The sequence below is a fragment of the Pseudophryne corroboree genome, chromosome 7 (assembly GCF_028390025.1).
Source record: "Pseudophryne corroboree isolate aPseCor3 chromosome 7, aPseCor3.hap2, whole genome shotgun sequence".
NCBI lineage: Eukaryota > Metazoa > Chordata > Amphibia > Anura > Myobatrachidae > Pseudophryne > Pseudophryne corroboree.
In genome coordinates this window covers 440,364,448-440,382,655 of record NC_086450.1, presented here as the reverse complement: position 1 = coordinate 440,382,655, position 18,208 = coordinate 440,364,448, and the positions used below count along the sequence as shown (strand labels likewise).

Genomic DNA, 18,208 nt, shown 5'->3' with positions numbered 1-18,208 from the left:
GGACTTCACCCAGAAGTCTTCCACATGATTGTGAACCGTTGGGAAAAACCAAAGGTGGACATGATGGCGTCCCGCCTCAACAAAAAACTAGACAGATATTGCGCCAGGTCAAGGGACCCTCAGGCAATAGCTGTGGACGCTCTGGTAACACCGTGGGTGTACCAGTCAGTGTATGTGTTCATTCCTCTGCCTCTCATACCCAAGGTACTGAGAATCATAAGAAGGAGAGGAGTAAGGACTATACTCGTGGCTCCGGATTGGCCAAGAAGGACTTGGTACCCGGAACTTCAAGAGATGCTCACGGAGGACCCGTGGCCTCTACCTCTGAGAAAGGACCTGCTCCAGCAGGGACCCTGTCTGTTCCAAGACTTACCGCGGCTGCGTTTGACGGCATGGCGGTTGAACGCCGGATCCTGAAGGAAAAAGGCATTCCGGATGAAGTCATCCCTACCCTGATCAAAGCCAGGAAGGATGTAACCGTGCAACATTATCACCGTATTTGGCGTAAATATGTTGCGTGGTGTGAGGCCAGGAAGGCCCCTACAGAGGAATTTCAACTGGGTCGTTTCCTGCATTTCCTGCAAACAGGACTGTCTATGGGCCTAAAATTAGGGTCCATTAAGGTTCAAATTTCGGCCCTGTCGATTTTCTTCCAGAAAGAACTGGCTTCAGTTCCTGAAGTTCAGACGTTTGTCAAGGGGGTACTGCATATACAGCCTCCTTTTGTGCCTCCAGTGGCACCTTGGGATCTCAATGTAGTTTTGGGGTTCCTAAAATCACATTGGTTTGAACCACTCACCACTGTGGACTTAAAATATCTCACATGGAAAGTGGTAATGCTGTTAGCCCTGGCTTCAGCCAGGCGTGTCTCAGAATTGGCGGCTTTATCCTATAAAAGCCCTTACCTAATTTTTCATACGGACAGGGCAGAATTGAGGACTCGTCCTCAATTTCTCCCTAAGGTGGTTTCAGCGTTTCACTTGAACCAGCCTATTGTGGTACCTGCGGCTACTAGGGACTTGGAGGACTCCAAGTTGCTGGACGTAGTCAGGGCCCTGAAAATATATGTTTCCAGGACGGCTGGAGTCAGAAAATCTGACTCGCTGTTTATCCTGTATGCACCCAACAAGCTGGGTGCTCCTGCTTCTAAGCAGACTATTGCTCGTTGGATTTGTAGTACAATTCAGCTTGCACATTCTGTGGCAGGCCTGCCACAGCCAAAATCTGTAAAAGCCCATTCCACAAGGAAAGTGGGCTCATCTTGGGCGGCTGCCCGAGGGGTCTCGGCTTTACAACTTTGCCGAGCAGCTACTTGGTCAGGGGCAAACACTAGAGATGAGCGCCTGAAATTTTTCGGGTTTTGTGTTTTGGGTTCGGTTCCGCGGCCGTGTTTTGGGTTCGACCGCGTTTTGGCAAAACCTCACCGAATTTTTTTTGTCGGATTCGGGTGTGTTTTGGATTCGGGTGTTTTTTTCAAAAAACCCTAAAAAACAGCTTAAAACATAGAATTTGGGGGTCATTTTGATCCCATATTATTATTAACCTCAAAAACCATAATTTCCACTCATTTTCAGTCTATTCTGAATACCTCACACCTCACAATATTATTTTTAGTCCTAAAATTTGCACCGAGGTCGCTGGATGACTAAGCTAAGCGACCCTAGTGGCCGACACAAACACCTGGCCCATCTAGGAGTGGCACTGCAGTGTCACGCAGGATGGCCCTTCCAAAAAACACTCCCCAAACAGCACATGACGCAAAGAAAAAAAGAGGTGCAATGAGGTAGCTGTGTGACTAAGCTCAGCGACCCAAGTGCCCGACACAAACACCTGGCCCATCTAGGAGTGGCACTGCAGTGTCAAGCAGGATGTCCCTTCCAAAAAACCCTCCCCAAACAGCACATGACGCAAAGAAAAAAAGAGGCGCAATGAGGTAGCTGTGTGAGTAAGATTAGCGACCCTAGTGGCCGACACAAACACCGGGCCCATCTAGGAGTGGCACTGCAGTGTCACGCAGGATGTCCCTTCCAAAAAACCCTCCCCAAACAGCACATGACGCAAAGAAAAATAAAAGAATAAAGAGGTGCAAGATGGAATTGTCCTTGGGCCCTCCCACCCACCCTTATGTTGTATAAACAGGACATGCACACTTTAACCAACCCATCATTTCAGTGACAGGGTCTGCCACACGACTGTGACTGATATGACGGGTTGGTTTGGACCCCCACCAAAAAAGAAGCAATTAATCTCTCCTTGCACAAACTGGCTCTACAGAGGCAAGATGTCCACCTCATCATCATCCTCCGATATATCACCGTGTACATCCCCCTCCTCACAGATTATCAATTCGTCCCCACTGGAATCCACCATCTCAGCTCCCTGTGTACTTTGTGGAGGCAATTGCTGCTGGTCAATGTCTCCGCGGTGGAATTGATTATAATTCATTTTAATGAACATCATCTTCTCCACATTTTCTGGATGTAACCTCGTACGCCGATTGCTGACAAGGTGAGCGGCGGCACTAAACACTCTTTCGGAGTACACACTTGTGGGAGGGCAACTTAGGTAGAATAAAGCCAGTTTGTGCAAGGGCCTCCAAATTGCCTCTTTTTCCTGCCAGTATAAGTACGGACTGTCTGACGTGCCTACTTGGATGCGGTCACTCATATAATCCTCCACCATTCTTTCAATGTTGAGAGAATCATATGCAGTGACAGTAGACGACATGTCCGTAATCGTTGTCAGGTCCTTCAGTCCGGACCAGATGTCAGCATCAGCAGTCGCTCCAGACTGCCCTGCATCACCGCCAGCGGGTGGGCTCGGAATTCTGAGCCTTTTCCTCGCACCCCCAGTTGCGGGAGAATGTGAAGGAGGAGATGTTGACAGGTCGCGTTCCGCTTGACTTGACAATTTTGTCACCAGCAGGTCTTTGCACCCCAGCAGACTTGTGTCTGCCGGAAAGAGAGATCCAAGGTAGGTTTTAAATCTAGGATCGAGCACGGTGGCCAAAATGTAGTGCTCTGATTTCAACAGATTGACCACCCGTGAATCCTTGTTAAGCGAATTAAGGGCTGCATCCACAAGTCCCACATGCCTAGCGGAATCGCTCCCTTTTAGCTCCTTCTTCAATGCCTCCAGCTTCTTCTGCAAAAGCCTGATGAGGGGAATGATCTGACTCAGGCTGGCAGTGTCTGAACTGACTTCACGTGTGGCAAGTTCAAAGGGCATCGGAACCTTGCACAACGTTGAAATCATTCTCCACTGCACTTGAGACAGGTGCATTCCACCTCCTATATCGTGCTCAATTGTATAGGCTTGAATGGCCTTTTGCTGCTCCTCCAACCTCTGAAGCATATAGAGGGTTGAATTCCACCTCGTTACCACTTCTTGCTTCAGATGATGGCAGGGCAGGTTCAGTAGTTTTTGGTGGTGCTCCAGTCTTCTGTACGTGGTGCCTGTACGCCGAAAGTGTCCCGCAATTCTTCTGGCCACCGACAGCATCTCTTGCACGCCCCTGTCGTTTTTAAAAAAATTCTGCACCACCAAATTCAAGGTATGTGCAAAACATGGGACGTGCTGGAATTTGCCCATATTTAATGCACACACAATATTGCTGGCGTTGTCCGATGCCACAAATCCACAGGAGAGTCCAATTGGGGTAAGCCATTCTGCGATGATCTTCCTCAGTTGCCGTAAGAGGTTTTTAGCTGTGTGCGTATTCTGGAAAGCGGTGATACAAAGCGTAGCCTGCCTAGGAAAGAGTTGGCGTTTGCGAGATGCTGCTACTGGTGCCGCCGCTGCTGTTCTTGCGGCGGGAGTCCATACATCTACCCAGTGGGCTGTCACAGTCATATAGTCCTGACCCTGCCCTGCTCCACTTGTCCACATGTCCGTGGTTAAGTGGACATTGGGTACAACTGCATTTTTTAGGACACTGGTGAGTCTTTTTCTGACGTCCGTGTACATTCTCGGTATCGCCTGCCTACAGAAGTGGAACCTAGATGGTATTTGGTAACGGGGGCACACTGCCTCAATAAATTGTCTAGTTCCCTGTGAACTAACGGCGGATACCGGACGCACGTCTAACACAACATAGTTGTCAAGGACTCAGTTATCCGCTTTGCAACAGGATGACTGCTGTGATATTTCATCTTCCTCGCAAAGGACTGTTGGACAGTCAATTGCTTACTGGAAGTAGTACAAGTGGGCTTACGACTTCCCCTCTGGGATGACCATCGACTCCCAGCAGCAACAACAGCAGCGCCAGCAGCAGTAGGCGTTACACGCAAGGATGCATCGGAGGAATCCCAGGCAGGAGAGGACTCGTCAGAATTGCCAGTGACATGGCCTGCAGGACTATTGGCATTCCTGGGGAAGGAGGAAATTGACACTGAGGGAGTTGGTGGGGTGGTTTGCGTGAGCTTGGTTACAAGAGGAAGGGATTTACTGGTCAGTGGACTGCTTCCGCTGTCGGCCCAAGTTTTTGAACTTGTCACTGACTTATTATGAATGCGCTGCAGGTGACGTATAAGGGAGGATGTTCCGAGGTGGTTAACGTCCTTACCCCTACTTATTACAGCTTGACAAAGGGAACACACGGCTTGACACCTGTTGTCCGCATTTCTGGTGAAATACTTCCACACCGAAGAGTTGATTTTTTTGGTATTTTCACCAGGCATGTCAACGGCCATATTCCTCCCACGGACAACAGGTGTCTCCCCGGGTGCCTGACTTAAACAAACCACCTCACCATCAGAATCCTCCTGGTCAATTTCCTCCCCAGCGCCAGCAACACCCATATCCTCCTCATCCTGGTGTACTTCAACACTGACATCTTCAATCTGACTATCAGGAACTGGACTGCGGGTGCTCCTTCCAGCACTTGCAGGGGGCGTGCAAATGGTGGAAGGCGCATGCTCTTCACGTCCAGTGTTGGGAAGGTCAGGCATCGCAACCGACACAATTGGACTCTCCTTGTGGATTTGGGATTTCGAAGAACGCACAGTTCTTTGCGGTGCTACTGCTTTTGCCAGCTTGAGTCTTTTCATTTTTCTAGCGAGAGGCTGAGTGCCTCCATCCTCATGTGAAGCTGAACCACTAGCCATGAACATAGGCCAGGGCCTCAGCCGTTCCTTGCCACTCCGTGTGGTAAATGGCATATTGGCAAGTTTACGCTTCTCCTCCGACAATTTTATTTTAGGTTTTGGAGTCCTTTTTTTACTGATATTTGGTGTTTTGGATTTGACATGCTCTGTACTATGACATTGGGCATCGGCCTTGGCAGACGACGTTGCTGGCATTTCATCGTCTCGGCCATGACTAGTGGCAGCAGCTTCAGCACAAGGTGGAAGTGGATCTTGATCTTTCCCTAATTTTGGAACCTCAACATTTTTGTTCTCCATATTTTAATAGGCACAACTAAAAGGCACCTCAGGTAAACAATGGAGATGGATGGATACTAGTATACAATTATGGATGGACTGCCGAGTGCCGACACAGAGGTAGCTACAGCCGTGGACTACCGTACTGTACTGTGTCTGCTGCTAATATAGACTGGTTGATAAAGAGATGTAGTAGTAGTATGTATGTATAAAGAAGAAAGAAAAAAAAACCACGGGTAGGTGGTATACAATTATGGATGGACTGCCGAGTGCCGACACAGAGGTAGCTACAGCCGTGGACTACCGTACTGTACTGTGTCTGCTGCTAATATAGACTGGTTGATAAAGAGATGTAGTAGTAGTATGTATGTATAAAGAAGAAAGAAGAAAAAACCACGGGTAGGTGGTATACAATTATGGACGGACTGCCCAGTGCCGACACAGAGGTAGCTACAGCCGTGGACTACCGTACTGTACTGTGTCTGCTGCTAATATAGACTGGTTGATAAAGAGATGTAGTAGTAGTATGTATGTATAAAGAAGAAAGAAAAAAAAAACCACGGGTAGGTGGTATACAATTATGGACGGACTGCCGAGTGCCGACACAGAGGTAGCTACAGCCGTGGACTACCGTACTGTACTGTGTCTGCTGCTAATATAGACTGGTTGATAAAGAGATGTAGTAGTAGTATGTATGTATAAAGAAGAAAGAAAAAAAAACCACGGGTAGGTGGTATACAATTATGGACGGACTGCCCAGTGCCGACACAGAGGTAGCTACAGCCGTGGACTACCGTACTGTACTGTGTCTGCTGCTAATATAGACTGGTTGATAAAGAGATGTAGTAGTAGTAGTATGTATGTATAAAGAAGAAAGAAAAAAAAACCACGGGTAGGTGGTATACAATTATGGACGGACTGCCGAGTGCCGACACAGAGGTAGCTACAGCCGTGGACTACCGTACTGTACTGTGTCTGCTGCTAATATAGACTGGTTGATAAAGAGATGTAGTAGTAGTATGTATGTATGTATGTATAAAGAAGAAAGAAAAAAAAACCACGGGTAGGTGGTATACAATTATGGACGGACTGCCGAGTGCCGACACAGAGGTAGCTACAGCCGTGAACTACCGTACTGTGTCTGCTGCGACTGGATGATAAATAATGATATAAAAAATATATATATATCACTACTGCAGCCGGACAGGTATATATTATATAATGACGGACCTGCTGGACACTGTCTGTCAGCAGAATGAGTTTTTTATAGAATAAAAAAAAAAACACCACACAAGTGAAGTCACACGACGAGTGTTTAACTTTTTCAGGCAATCACAATATAGTATACTATACTACTAACTATACTGGTGGTCAGTGTGGTCAGGTCACTGGTCAGTCACACTGGCAGTGGCACTCCTGCAGCAAAAGTGTGCACTGTTTAATTTTAATAATAATATGTACTCCTGGCTCCTGCTATAACCTATAACTGGCACTGCAGTGCTCCCCAGTCTCCCCCACAATTATAAGATGTGTGAGCTGAGCACAGTCAGATACGAGTGTTTAACTTTTTCAGGCAATCACAATATAGTATACTATACTACTAACTATACTGGTGGTCAGTGTGGTCAGGTCACCGGTCAGTCACACTGGCAGTGGCACTCCTGCAGCAAAAGTGTGCACTGTTTAATTTTAATAATAATATGTACTCCTGGCTCCTGCTATAACCTATAACTGGCACTGCAGTGCTCCCCAGTCTCCCCCACAATTATAAGATGTGTGAGCTGAGCACAGTCAGATATATACATAGATGATGCAGCACACTGGGCTGAGCAGTGCACACAGATATGGTATGTGACTGAGTCACTGTGTATCGTTTTTTTCAGGCAGAGAACGGATATATTAAATAAAACTGCACTGTCTGGTGGTCACTGTGGTCAGTCACTAGTAAACTCTGCACTCTCTACAGTTCTACAGTACTCCTAAGCTCCAGTAAATCAGGTCAATCTCTCTCTCTCTCTCTTCTAATCTAAATGGAGAGGACGCCAGCCACGTCCTCTCCCTATCAATCTCAATGCACGTGTGAAAATGGCGGCGACGCGCGGCTCCTTATATAGAATCCGAGTCTCGCGAGAATCCGACAGCGTCATGATGACGTTCGGGCGCGCTCGGGTTAACCGAGCAAGGCGGGAAGATCCGAGTCGCTCGGACCCGTGAAAAAAAACATGAAGTTCGTGCGGGTTCGGATTCAGAGAAATCGAACCCGCTCATCTCTAGCAAACACGTTTGCTAAATTCTACAAATTTGATACCCTGGCTGAGGAGGACCTGGAGTTCTCTCATTCGGTGCTGCAGAGTCATCCGCACTCTCCCGCCCGTTTGGGAGCTTTGGTATAATCCCCATGGTCCTTACGGAGTTCCCAGCATCCACTAGGACATCAGAGAAAATAAGAATTTACTTACCGATAATTCTATTTCTCGTAGTCCGTAGTGGATGCTGGGCGCCCATCCCAAGTGTGGATTGTCTGCAATACTTGTACATAGTTATTGTTACAAAAATCGGGTTATTATTGTTGTGAGCCATCTTTTCAGAGGCTCCTCTGTTATCATGCTGTTAACTGGGTTCAGATCACAGGTTGTACGGTGTGATTGGTGTGGCTGGTATGAGTCTTACCCGGGATTCAAAATCCTTCCTTATTGTGTACGCTCGTCCGGGCACAGTATCCTAACTGAGGCTTGGAGGAGGGTCATAGGGGGAGGAGCCAGTGCACACCAGGTAGTCCTAAAGCTTTTACTTTTGTGCCCAGTCTCCTGCGGAGCCGCTATTCCCCATGGTCCTTACGGAGTTCCCAGCATCCACTACGGACTACGAGAAATAGAATTATCGGTAAGTAAATTCTTATTATATATATGTGTAAAAACACCAAATTTTTGCGCCAAATAATGTGCCCCCCCCCCCCGTTTTGGCCCTCTGTACTAGCTAACAGCAGGGGAGAGTCCGGGGCCGCTTCTCTGCAGCATGCTGAGGAGAAAATGGTGCTGGTTAGTGCTGGAGGATCAAGCTCCGCCCCCCGACGGCGGGCTTCGGTCCCGCTCTCAATCTTTATACTGGCGGCGGATTTGGAATTATATAGCCTCTACAGTATATATAAATACTCTGCCAGTCTTATCTGAGGTATATTTATGCTGCCCAGGGTGCCCCCGCTGCGCCCTGCACCCTTATTGTGGCGCCTGTGTGTGTGAGCTGGGAGCAATGGCGCACAGCGTTACCACTGCGCGTTACCTCATGAAGATCTGAAGTCTTCTGCCGCGTTTGAAGTCTTCTTTCTTCTTATACTCACTAGTGATGAGCGGGTTCGGTTCCTCGGAAACCGAACCCCCCCGAACTACACCCATTTTACACGGGTCCGAGGCATACTCGGATTCTCCCGTATGGCTCGGTTAACCCGAGCGCGCCCGAACGTCATCATTCCGCTGTCGGATTCTCGCGAGATTCGGATTCTATATAAGGAGCCGCGCGTCGCCGCCATTTTCACTCGTGCATTGGAAATGTTAGGGAGAGGACGTGGCTGGCGTCCTCTCCGTTTATTAATGTTGCTGCAAATATTTGTGCTTATTGCTTAATTGTGGGGACTGGGGAGCAGCTGTATTATATAGGAGGAGTACAGTGCAGAGTTTTGCTGATCAGTGACCACCAGTTTTATCCGTTCTCTGCCTGAAAAACGCTCCATATCTGTGCTCACACTGCTTTATTGTGGGGACTGGGGACCAGCAGTATTATATAGGAGGAGTACAGTGCAGAGTTTTGCTGACAGTGACCACCAGTATATATAGCAGTACAGTATGGAAGGCCACTGCTCTACCTACCTCTGTGTCATCAAGTATACTATCCATCTAGATTCTATACCTGTGGTGCATTTTAGTTTTGCAGTTTGCTGACAGTGACCACCAGTATATATATCAGTACGGTACGGAAGGCCACTGCTCTACCTACCTCTGTGTCGTCAATATACTATCCATCTAGATTCTATACCTGTGGTGCATTTTAGTTTTGCAGTTTGCTGACAGTGACCAACAGTATATATAGCAGTACGGTACGGAAGGCCACTGCTCTACCTACCTCTGTGTCGTCAAGTATACTATCCATCCATACCTGTGGTGCATTTTAGTTGTGCGCAGTATATATAGTCGTAGGCCATTGCTATTGATACTGGCATATAATTCCAACATTAAAAAATGGAGAACAAAAATGTGGAGGTTAAAATAGGGAAAGATCAAGATCCACTTCCACCTCGTGCTGAAGCTGCTGCCACTAGTCATGGCCTAGATGATGAAATGCCATCAACGTCGTCTGCCAAGGCCGATGCCAAATGTCATAGTAGAGAGCATGTAAAATCCAAAAAACAAAAGTTCAGTAAAATGACCCAAAAATCAAAATTGAAAGCGTCTGATGGGAAGTGTAAACTTGCCAATATGCCATTTACGACACAGAGTGGCAAGAAACGGCTGAGGCCCTGGCCTATGTTCATGGCTAGTGGTTCAGATTCACATGAGGATGGAAGCACTCATCCTCTCGCTAGAAAAATGAAAAGACTTAAGCTGGCAAAAGCACAGCAAAGAACTGTGCGTTCTTCTAAATCACAAATCCCCAAGGAGAGTCCAATTGTGTCGGTTGCGATGCCTGACCTTCCCAACACTGGACGGGAAGAGCTTGCGCCTTCCACCATTTGCACGCCCATTGCAAGTGCTGGAAGGAGCACCCGCAGTCCAGTTCCTGATAGTCAAATTGAAGATGTCACTGTTGAAGTACACCAGGATGAGGATATGGGTGTTGCTGGCGCTGGGGAGGAAATTGACACGGAGGATTCTGATGGTGAGGTGGTTTGTTTAAGTCAGGCACCCGGGGAGACACCTGTTGTCCGTGGGACGAATATGGCCATTGACATGCCTGGTCAAAATACAAAAAAAAATCACCTCTTCGGTGTGGAATTATTTCAACACAAATGCGGACAACAGGTGTCAAGCCGTGTGTTGCCTTTGTCAAGCTGTAATAAGTAGGGGTAAGGACGTTAACCACCTAGGAACATCCTCCCTTATACGTCACCTGGACTGCATTCATCAGAAGTCAGTGACAAGTTCAAAAACTTTGGATGACATCGGAAGCAGTACACTGACCACTAAATCCCTTCCTCTTGTAACCAAGCTCCTGCAAACCACACCACCAACTCCCTCAGTGTCAATTTCCACCTTACACAGGAAAGCCAATAGTCCTGCAGGCCATGTCACTGGCAATTCTGACGAGTCCTCTCCTGCCTGGGATTCCTCCGATGCATCCTTGAGTGTAACGCCTACTGCTGCTGGCGCTGCTGTTGTAGCTGCTGGGAGTCGATCGTCATCCCAGAGGGTAAGTCGGAAGACAACTTGTACTACTTCCAGTAAGCAATTGACTGTCCAACAGTCCTTTGCGAGGAAGATGAAATATCACAGCAGTCATCCTGCTGCAAAGCGGATAACTCAGGTCTTGTCAGCCTGGGTGGTGAGAAACGTGTGTCCGGTATCCACCGTTAATTCACAGGCAACTAGAGACTTGATTGAGGTACTGTGTCCCCGGTACCAAATACCATCTAGGTTCCATTTCTCTAGGCAGGCGATACCGAAAATGTATGCAGACGTCAGAAAAAGAGTCACCAGTGTCCTAAAAAATGCAGTTGTACCCAATGTCCACGGACATGTGGACAAGTGGAGCAGAGCAGACTCAGGACTATATGACTGTGACAGCCCACTGGGTAGATGTATTGCCTCCCGCAGCAAGAACAGCAGCGGCGGCACCAGTAGCAGCATCTCACAAATGCCAACTCGTTCCTAGGCAGGCTACGCTTTGTATCACCGTTTTCCATAAGAGGCACACAGCTGACAACCTCTTACAGAAACTGAGGAACATCATCGCAGAATGGCTTACCCCAATTGGACTCTCCTGGGGATTTGTGACATCGGACAACGCCAGCAATATTGTGCGTACATTACATCTGGGCAAATTCCAGCACGTCCCATGTTTTGAACATACATTGAATTTGGTGGTGCAGAATTATTTAAAAAACGACAGGGGCGTGCAAGAGATGCTGTCGGTGGCCCGAAGAATTGCGGGCCACTTTCGGCATTCAGCCACCGCGTGCCGAAGACTGGAGCACCAGCAAACAGTCCTGAACCTGCCCTGCCATCATCTGAAGCAAGAGGTGGTAACGAGGTGGAATTCAACCCTCTATATGCTTCAGAGGATGGAGGAGCAGCAAAAGGCCATTCAAGCCTATACATCTGCCCACGATATAGGCAAAGGAGGGGGAATGCACCTGACTCAAGCGCAGTGGAGAATGATTTCAACATTGTGCAAGGTTCTGCAACCCTTTGAACTTGCCACACGTGAAGTCAGTTCAGACACTGCCAGCCTGAGTCAGGTCATTCCCCTCATCAGGCTTTTGAGGAAGAAGCTGGAGACATTGAAGGAGGAGCTAAAACAGAGCGATTCCGCTAGGCATGTGGGACTTGTGGATGGAGCCCTTAATTTGCATAACCAGGATTCACGGGTGGTCAATCTGTTGAAATCAGAGCACTACATTTTGGCCACCGTGCTCGATCCTAGATTTAAAACCTACGTTGTATCTCTCTTTCCAGCAGACACAAGTCTGCAGAGGTTCAAAGACCTGCTGGTGAGAAAATTGTCAAGTCAAGCGGAACGTGACCTGTCAACATCTCCTTCACATTCTCCTGCAACTGGGGGTGCGAGGAAAAGGCTAAGAATTCCGAGCCCACCCGCTGGCTGTGATGCAGAGCAGTCTGGAGCGAGTGCTGACATCTGGTCCGGGCTGAAGGACCTGCCAACGATTACTGACATGTCGTCTACTGTCACTGCATATGATTCTGTCACCATTGAAAGAATGGTGGAGGATTATATGAGTGACCGCATCCAAGTAGGCATGTCAGACAGTCCGTACGTATACTGGCAGGAAAAAGAGGCAATTTGGAGGCCCTTGCACAAACTGGCTTTATTCTACCTAAGTTGCCCTCCCTCCAGTGTGTACTCCGAAAGAGTGTTTAGTGCAGCCACTCACCTTGTCAGCAATCGGCGTACGAGGTTACTTCCAGAAAATGTGGAGAAGATGATGTTCATCAAAATGAATTATAATCAATTTCTCCGTGGAGACATTCACCAGCAATTGCCTCCAGAAAGTACACAGGGATCTGAGATGGTGGATTCCAGTGGGGACGAATTAATAATCTGTGAGGAGGGGGATGTACACAGTGAAAGGGGTAAGGAATCGGAGGATGATGATGAGGTGGACATCTTGCCTCTGTAGAGCCAGTTTGTGCAAGGAGAGATTGATTGCTTCTTTTTTGGCGGGGGCCCAAACCAACCAGTAATTTCAGTCACAGTCGTGTGGCAGACCCTGTCGCTGAAATGATGGGTTCGTTAAAGTGTGCATGTCCTGTTTATACAACACAAGGGTGGGTGGGAGGGCCCAAGGACAATTCCATCTTGCACCTCTTTTTTCTTTCATTTTTCTTTGCATCATGTGCTGTTTGGGGACAATTTTTTTGAAGTGCCATCCTGTCTGACACTGCAGTGCCACTCCTAGATGGGCCAGGTGTTTGTGTCGGCCACTTGTGTCGCTTAGCTTAGTCACACAGCGACCTTGGTGCGCCTCTTTTTTTCTTTGCATCATGTGCTGTTTGGGTACATTTTTTTTGAAGTGCCATCCTGTCTGACACTGCAGTGCCACTCCTAGATGGGCCAGGTGTTTGTGTCGGCCACTTGTGTCGCTTAGCTTAGCCATCCAGCGACCTCGGTGCAAATTTTAGGACTAAAAATAATATTGTGAGGTGTTCAGAATAGACTGAAAATGAGTGTAAATTATGGTTATTGAGGTTAATAATTTAATGGGATCAAAATGACCCCCAAATTCTATGATTTAAGCTGTTTTTGAGAGTTTTTTGTAAAAAAACACCAGAATCCAAAACACACCCGAATCCGACAAAAAAATTTCAGGGAGGTTTTGTCAAAACACGTCCGAATCCAAAACACGGCCGCGGAACCGAATCCAAAACCAAACCACAAAAAATTTCCGGTGCACATTACTCACCCGGCCTCTATCTTCCGGCTCTGTGAGGAGGACGGCGGCACGGCTCCGGGACGAACGGCGAGGGTGAGATCTGCGTTCCGACTCCCTCTGGAGCTAATGGTGTCCAGTAGCCTAAGAAGCAGAGCCTATCATTTAAGTAGGTCTGCTTATCTCCCCTCAGTCCCACGAAGCAGGGAGCCTGTTGCCAGCAGTGCTCCCTTGAAAATAATAAACCTAACAAAAGCTTTTTCAGAGAAACTCAGGAGAGCTCCCCTGCAGTGCATCCAGTCTCCACTGGGCACAGGAACTAACTGAGGTCTGGAGGAGGGGCATAGAGGGAGGAGCCAGTGAACACCCATTCTAAAGCTTTACAGTGCCCATGTCTCCTGCGGAGCCCTCTATACCCCATGGACCTTACGGAGTCCCCAGCATCCTCTAGGACGTAAGAGAAATCGTCAACGAGCGAACAACTCAGAATGACCACCCATGTGTGCAAAGAAAGTTTGCAGAAGAGTCTCAAAAAGATTACAGGCAACCATTTATATACTATAGATTACAGGAATGCACAGCCTGCTTTCAATCTTTAATGTGCAGAGATTCTTTCTCAGACAACTGGTAAGGAAGGAGAATACACATCTTTCTTGCAACTCTTGAGTGCCAGTTTCAGGAAGATCTCCTTGAACAGTCCATTTGCATGCTGGGAGATAAGAATCTGTACTCTCTGGTAAATCTCCTCCTTATATTGTCTGTACACAGTGGTCAGGTCTAGATCGTCGTACAGATGCTTTACCCTCTGCACCTTGTCCACATCGTCATACCCGTAGTTCTCCTGTGTGTTACAGCAATGCTACGGTTAATACCGCAGATAGTGTACAGCCTAGTTGAGGCATACCATTAGGACATGTGTAAGCAATGGCTCATAAAGAGTAGGTTCCTCTAAGATATGTATAACCATTGATTTATAAAGAACATGTAACTGCAGGAGGTGAAGAGGCTTTCAGGGAAGGTGTAAATGCAGGATGAGGAGCTGTCGGGGAAGGTGTAACCACAGGAAGAGTAGGTGCTGCCAGGGAATGTTAAAATATAGGACAGAGGTTCCCAAATGCAGTCCTCAAGGCACCCCAACAGTCCAGGATTTACACAAAAATATATATACACACCTGGCGCCACTCTCCTCAAAGTAGTTAGCAGCTAGTCTCGGGGATTAAGTTCCAAATACCCCAGGTTTAAAAGGTGGGGCTTTTAGTCCAGGATTTAGGTATATCCATGGCTCAGCACAGATGGTTAAATCAAATTGACGAAGGTGCTAATTAAGTCACCTGTGGCCAAGCATGGATACATTTAAAACTAGGACCGTTGGGGTACCTTGAGGACCATATTTGGGAACCTCTGATATAGGAGGAACAGCTATCAGGGAAGGTGTAACTGTAGGATAGGGATGACCATCAATGATTTATAATCATCGATGGTTTATGGTCAATGTAGAATACTTTGCCATTGATGGGAGAGAACCAGATGGTTTCGGTCCGTCGATGGCACAGTATAACCAAATATTTTTTTCTACAAGGTGCCTGGACATGGAGCATAGCTCCACTCTCGACATCTGCTAAGCCCTGCTCCCAGGCTGTGATTGTCCCACGGGGTAGTCACTGAAAAAATGGGGATGACCATGTCTGGGTTAAACCATCAATTGTCTCCCATACCCAAGTTGGTAACAATTGATGGCCATGCACAGCTTCACCATCAATGGCAACCATCGATAAAAAACACACCAATGGCCATTCCTACTGTAGGATGAAGAGCTGTTGGCAAATGTGTAACCTGAGGAGGAACTGTCAAGGAAGGTGAAACCACAGGAGGAGGAGCTGTTGGGGAAGGTATAACCACAGAAGGAGGAGAAGGAGCTGTTGGAGAAGGTGTAAATGCAACAGGAGGAACTGTCAGGGAAGGTGTAGCTGTAGAAGGAGAAGCTGTCAGGAAGGTGTAAGTGCAGTAGAAGAAGCTGTTAGGGAAACTGTATTTGCAGAAAGTTGAGAAGCTGTCGGGGAAGATGTAAGCACAGGAAAAGGAGCTGTTGGGAAGGTGTAACTGCAGGAGGAGTAGCCATCAAGGAAGTTGGAAGCTACGCAGCAGGAGATGTTGGGAAGGGTGTGACTGCAGGGGGAGCAGCTGTCATTAAGGTGTAAGCACAGAATGAGAAGCTAATAGGAAAGGAGTGACTGCAGGAGGAGCAATTGTCAGGGAAGGTGTGATTGCAGGAGTAGAAGCTGTCAGGAAGGTGTAAGCACAGGAGGAGAAGCTATCAGGGATGTTGCAACTGCAGGAGGAGTAGCTGTCTGGGAAAGTTAAAGCTCAAGAAAAGGAGCAATCAGAAAAGTGTAAACACCAGAGGAGTAGCAGTTGGGGAAGGTGTAAGCACAGGAGGAGGAGCTGTCAGGAAAGGTGTAGACAGAAGGAGGAGCTGTCAGGAATGTGTTAGTTCAGGAGGAGGAGCTTTCAGTAAAAGTGAAAGCAAAGGAAGAGCTGTTAGGGAAGTTGGAAGCATAGGAGGAGGAGCTGTCAGGGAAGGTATAAGTGCAGGAGGAGGAGCTGTCAGGATAGGTGTAAGCTCAGCAGGAGGAGCTATCAGGGAATGTGTAAGTGCAGGAGGAGAAGCTGTTGGTGGAAGGTGGAAGTTCATCAGGAGGAGGCGCTGTCAAGCAAAATATAAACACAGGAGGAGGTGCTGTCTGGGGCAGCACAACTACAGAAGGAACAGCTGCCAGGGAAGGTGTAAGCATACCTCCTGATGGAGGGGCTGTCTAGGAAGGTTAAAGTGCAGGAGGAGAAGCTGTCAGGGCAGGTGTACACACAGGAGAAGGCGCTTTAAGGCAAGGCGTAAATGCAGAAGGAGCTGCTGTCGGGATATGTGTAAGCACAGGAGGGGGAGCTGTTGGGGAAAGTGTAAGTGCAGGAGGAGGAGCTATTGGGGAAGGTGTAAGTGCAGGAGGACGAGCTGTTGGGGAAGGTGTAAGTTCAGTAGGCGGAAGTCCTGCCAAGCAACGTATAAACACGGGAGTTGGTGCTGTGGGGCAGCGCAACTACAGGAGGCACAGCTGTCAGGGAAGGTGTAAGCACAGATGGAGGAGCTGTCTATGAAGGTGAAAGTGCAGGAGGAGTAGCTGTCAGGAAAGGTGTACACACAGGAGGAGGCGCATTAAGGGAAGGAGTAAATGCAGGAGGAGCTTCTGTCGGAAGGTATAAGCACAAGAGGGGGAGCTGTTGGGGAAGGTGTAAGCGCAGGAGGAGAAGACCCTGTTGAGGAATGTGTAAGCACAATAGGAGAAGCCGTCTGGGTCAGTGTAACTATAGGAGCAGGACCTGTTGAAGAAGGTATAAGCACAGGAGGAGAAGCTGTTGGGGAAGGTGGGAGCACAGGAGAAGCTGTCAGGGAAGGTGCAAACACAGGATGAGAAGCTGACCAGGAAGCTATAATTGCGGAATGGAGGAGGAATGTTTAAAAATATGTAAGCACAGAAGATGGAGCTTTCCGAGAAGGTGTAATTACAGGAGGTGGAGCTGTTGGTGGTGTAATTGCTGGAGTAGGAGCAGTTGGGAAGGTGTAAGGGCAGTAGGAGGAGGAGCTGTTGGGGAAGATGTAAATGCAGGGGGCAGAGCTCTTTGTAAGTTGTAACTGGAAGGGAAACTGTCCCACTATTACACTTACCTCCAGGATTTTTCTTTGCTCAGGGGTCACCCTCTTTAGTGCCTCTACCACCAGCCACGTACACTTCCTATCCTGGATGTCAGTTCCAATCTTTCCTATGACACTGGGGTCTCCATAACAGTCCAGGTAGTCATTCTAGCAGTAAATTGGGAAATGGGGGCACAGAACTTAACTTACGCTGTGTGATAAAACTCTGACTCTCCCAATTTCCCCCCACTCCCATTATCCCCTTTCTCACCTGCACCTGGAATAACACCCCCATTTCCAGCAGGATTGTTTTGGCATTTCTGTAATCTTCCTCCTGGTGTATTCTAGCCTAGGAAGTGGATACATGGATGGGTTACTCAGGTGGCGTGAGGGGGGCTCATTCGCTTGTTGTGTAGGTTACTGTAAAATGCAATTGCTTTCTCCACGATTTTAATATGGTGGTGTATACACAGCTGCCAGCTCTTCATTCTTTTACAAGGTTATAAAGAAAATAACTAGATTATTAGCTCTATTGAACAGAACTCACCATCAACATGGCAGCAGCGATGGGCAGGTAGAAGCACGGGAAAGCTGACTTGTATTTCAGAATAGATTTATACCTGCAAACAGAGGGCCAGGCATTAGGTCATTCCAAACATATGAGGGATGGGCAATACATTTCTGGATGTGCAGTGCATAGCTAGAGTAGACACAGGGCCTAATTCAGATCTGATCGCAGCAGCAAATTTGTTAGCTAATGGGCAAAACCATGGCCCTCATTCCGAGTTGTTCGCTCGCAAGCTGCTTTTAGCAGCTTTGCACAAGCTAAGCCGCCGCCTACTGGGAGTGAATCTTAGCATAGTAAAATTGCGAACGAAAGATTAGCAGAATTGCGAATAGACACTTCTTAGCAGTTTCTGAGTAGCTCCACACTTACTCGGCATCTGCGATCAGTTCAGTCAGTTTTGTTCCTGGTTTGACGTCACAAACACTCTCAGCGTTCGCCCAGACACTCCCCCGTTTCTTCAGACACTCCCGCGTTTT

General features: G+C 47.8%; 1 protein-coding gene across 1 annotated transcript in view; it reads right to left on the bottom strand.

The window, feature by feature from the left end:
* Positions 1 to 14,095: 14,095 nt before the first annotated feature.
* Positions 14,096 to 18,208, bottom strand: part of LOC134944259 (farnesyl pyrophosphate synthase-like) — a 31,590-nt gene continuing 27,477 nt past the window's right edge. Inside the window, exons 6-9 of the mRNA XM_063932841.1 lie at positions 17,712 to 17,784; positions 17,436 to 17,513; positions 17,198 to 17,332; positions 14,096 to 14,320 (exon numbers count right to left, since the gene is read on the bottom strand). Of these exons, the coding sequence (XP_063788911.1) occupies positions 14,096 to 14,320; positions 17,198 to 17,332; positions 17,436 to 17,513; positions 17,712 to 17,784 (511 nt within the window). The remainder of the gene's footprint in view (positions 14,321 to 17,197; positions 17,333 to 17,435; positions 17,514 to 17,711; positions 17,785 to 18,208) is intronic.